We start from the raw sequence: 2,031 nt of genomic DNA, 5'->3' as shown, positions 1-2,031 counted from the left end.
TATAATTTTGTATGTATAAACTATAGTTTATATATAGTTTTTGTTTATTTATGTATGTATAATTTATGTATAGTTTATATATAATGTATTATATAGTTTATATATGATTGATTTAAACTTAGAAAACTTAGAACTTATGTACTTTTTATGTATCTTTTATGTTATCGATTCTATTATGTAATATAGTTTGAACTTTTTAGGTAATGGAGTCTGGTCCTTCTAATCCTGTCCAATTGTACCAACAAAACACGCATCATTCACAGATAGTATGGGATAGTTCGTCCACTACAGTGTTGAGTTGTCGGAGGAGGGAGGCGACTACACAGAGTACTATCCCATTTGATCATCGCATCATTTCATACGTTCAGGAGGCGAGTTTTCTTGAGGTTGCACAGATTGGTTTCATCCAGCATGATTGGCACATGATTACTGCTCTAATTGAGCGCTGGAGACCAGAGACCCACACATTTCACCTGCCCTGTGGGGAATGCACTATTACGCTGCAGGATGTCGCCGTACAATTTGGGTTTAGAGTGGACGGGCAACCACTGACAGACTCACTACAGTATGATTGGAAGAACGTCTGTGAAGAGCTCTTAGGCGTTCTACTAGAGGATCTGAAGGGATCAAGATTGAGTATCCCTTGGTTGGCGTCCCAGTTTCCCGAATTACCTTCTGATGCCGACGACTACAGCATACATAGGTACGCACGAGCATACATCTGCAGCTTATTGGAGGATTTTTATTTGCTGATAAGTCAAACACTCTGGTGCATCTCATGTTCCTCCCATTATTATCTGATTTTGAGCACGCTGGTATGTAAGCCCTCTCTTCTTCTACTTTTTCTTGGGATATTAAGAAGCACATAGTTGAGATTGAACTCGGGGACTTGAGATAAAGTTTGATCTGGATCTCTTGTTAAGATTTATAATTAAAAATAAAAATATTTGGATTGACGTTTGTTTCATTTAGGAAGAGGAAATAAGGATTGGAGGAATAATTTGAGGTAACGAACCTAGTTAAGCATGTAAAGTAAATTCAATGATGATTTGACATGCCCGGGATAGGTCAAAGTCCATTGTAAAAGTCAAATGTCAAATGGTCAAAGTCAAAGTAAAAAAAAAGTCATCTTGAAATGTGGTGAAATTTTGGTAATTTATGAATTTTAAAAGTAAATTTGGCTTGTTTAAGACTTATTGGGAAAAGCTAGCTGAAAATCAAAGGAAATTTAAGGGAAAAGTCGAGTTAAGACTGAATTTCAGACAGTCTGAGTAGGGTTCAGTTTTATGAAGTTTTCAAGCTGTAGAAACCGAATTTGAAGCTGAAATTTTTGAGGTTAGTAAGTAAGAGGTTTATTAAAATTTTTCTTAAAGGACATTACAGCTAATTTTGACTGAAAATTGGTGAATTAATAGGAAAACCGAGAGGAAGAAGAAAAAAGAGATTTTGAGAGATTTTGGAAAATTTAAGGTGCTTTCTATTGAAATTTCTCATTGGATGGCTTTGAGGTTAAGGATTAATCATCTGGGCACGTGTTAAACTGAAAATTGAAGCTGTAAAACGAAGAGAGAAAGGGAATTGCGAAATTTTTTAGTTTGGCCGACCGAAGAAGAGGAAAAAAGTTGTTTTCGAATTAGGGTCGTTCTTGTGAATCAAAATTGGGCAAAATCAAAGAAACTTAAAGAGGAAGTAAAGAAGAAGTTCTTGGGAGGCTTGATTTGAAGAAATTTAGCCGATGAAGTAAGGAAAACGAAGAAAAACAGTGGCACTAGAGTTATCGGGAAAACAGAGGATGCTCGGGTGTTTAGTAAATTCGTGAAGTTAGAGACTAATTCGAAGCTCCAAATTTAAAGGTAAGTTACTTATAAGGTCCTTCTAGACTTCTATGGTCTTTTATTTGATCGTTATTGTCTGGAGTTTGTGATTTTAAGTTCTGAAAATTCTTCTTTTTCTCGCCGAAAAAACAGGGGTATCAGGGAGAGTTTGGTCGATTCCGGGAGTTCTAGGGCAATTCGGACGTCAAAACTTTGA

At 36.1% G+C, this 2,031-nt stretch overlaps 1 protein-coding gene across 1 annotated transcript; it reads left to right on the top strand.

The window, feature by feature from the left end:
- The first annotated feature begins 203 nt into the window (after positions 1 to 203).
- Positions 204 to 2,031, top strand: LOC120071989 (serine/threonine-protein phosphatase 7 long form homolog). The gene is made up of 3 exons (XM_039024417.1): positions 204 to 703; positions 1,416 to 1,508; positions 1,932 to 2,031. Exons 1-3 carry the CDS (start codon positions 204 to 206, stop codon positions 2,029 to 2,031), a joined length of 693 nt encoding a protein of 230 aa, XP_038880345.1.

Source organism: Benincasa hispida, chromosome 2 (assembly GCF_009727055.1).
Source record: "Benincasa hispida cultivar B227 chromosome 2, ASM972705v1, whole genome shotgun sequence".
Classification (NCBI taxonomy): domain Eukaryota; kingdom Viridiplantae; phylum Streptophyta; class Magnoliopsida; order Cucurbitales; family Cucurbitaceae; genus Benincasa; species Benincasa hispida.
Note: the sequence above shows the minus strand (reverse complement) of the source record. Positions and strands in the feature narration are given on the sequence as shown.

Excerpts from the sequence above, each read along its gene's own strand:
- LOC120071989 (XM_039024417.1), top strand. The coding sequence starts at position 204 with ATGGAGTCTGGTCCTTCTAATCCTGTCCAATTGTACCAACAAAACACG. Across the intron at positions 704-1,415 it reads GACGACTACAGCATACATAG|GAAAACCGAGAGGAAGAAGA; the intron begins GTACGCACGAGC and ends GTGAATTAATAG. Across the intron at positions 1,509-1,931 it reads TCTCATTGGATGGCTTTGAG|TTCTGAAAATTCTTCTTTTT; the intron begins GTTAAGGATTAA and ends TGTGATTTTAAG.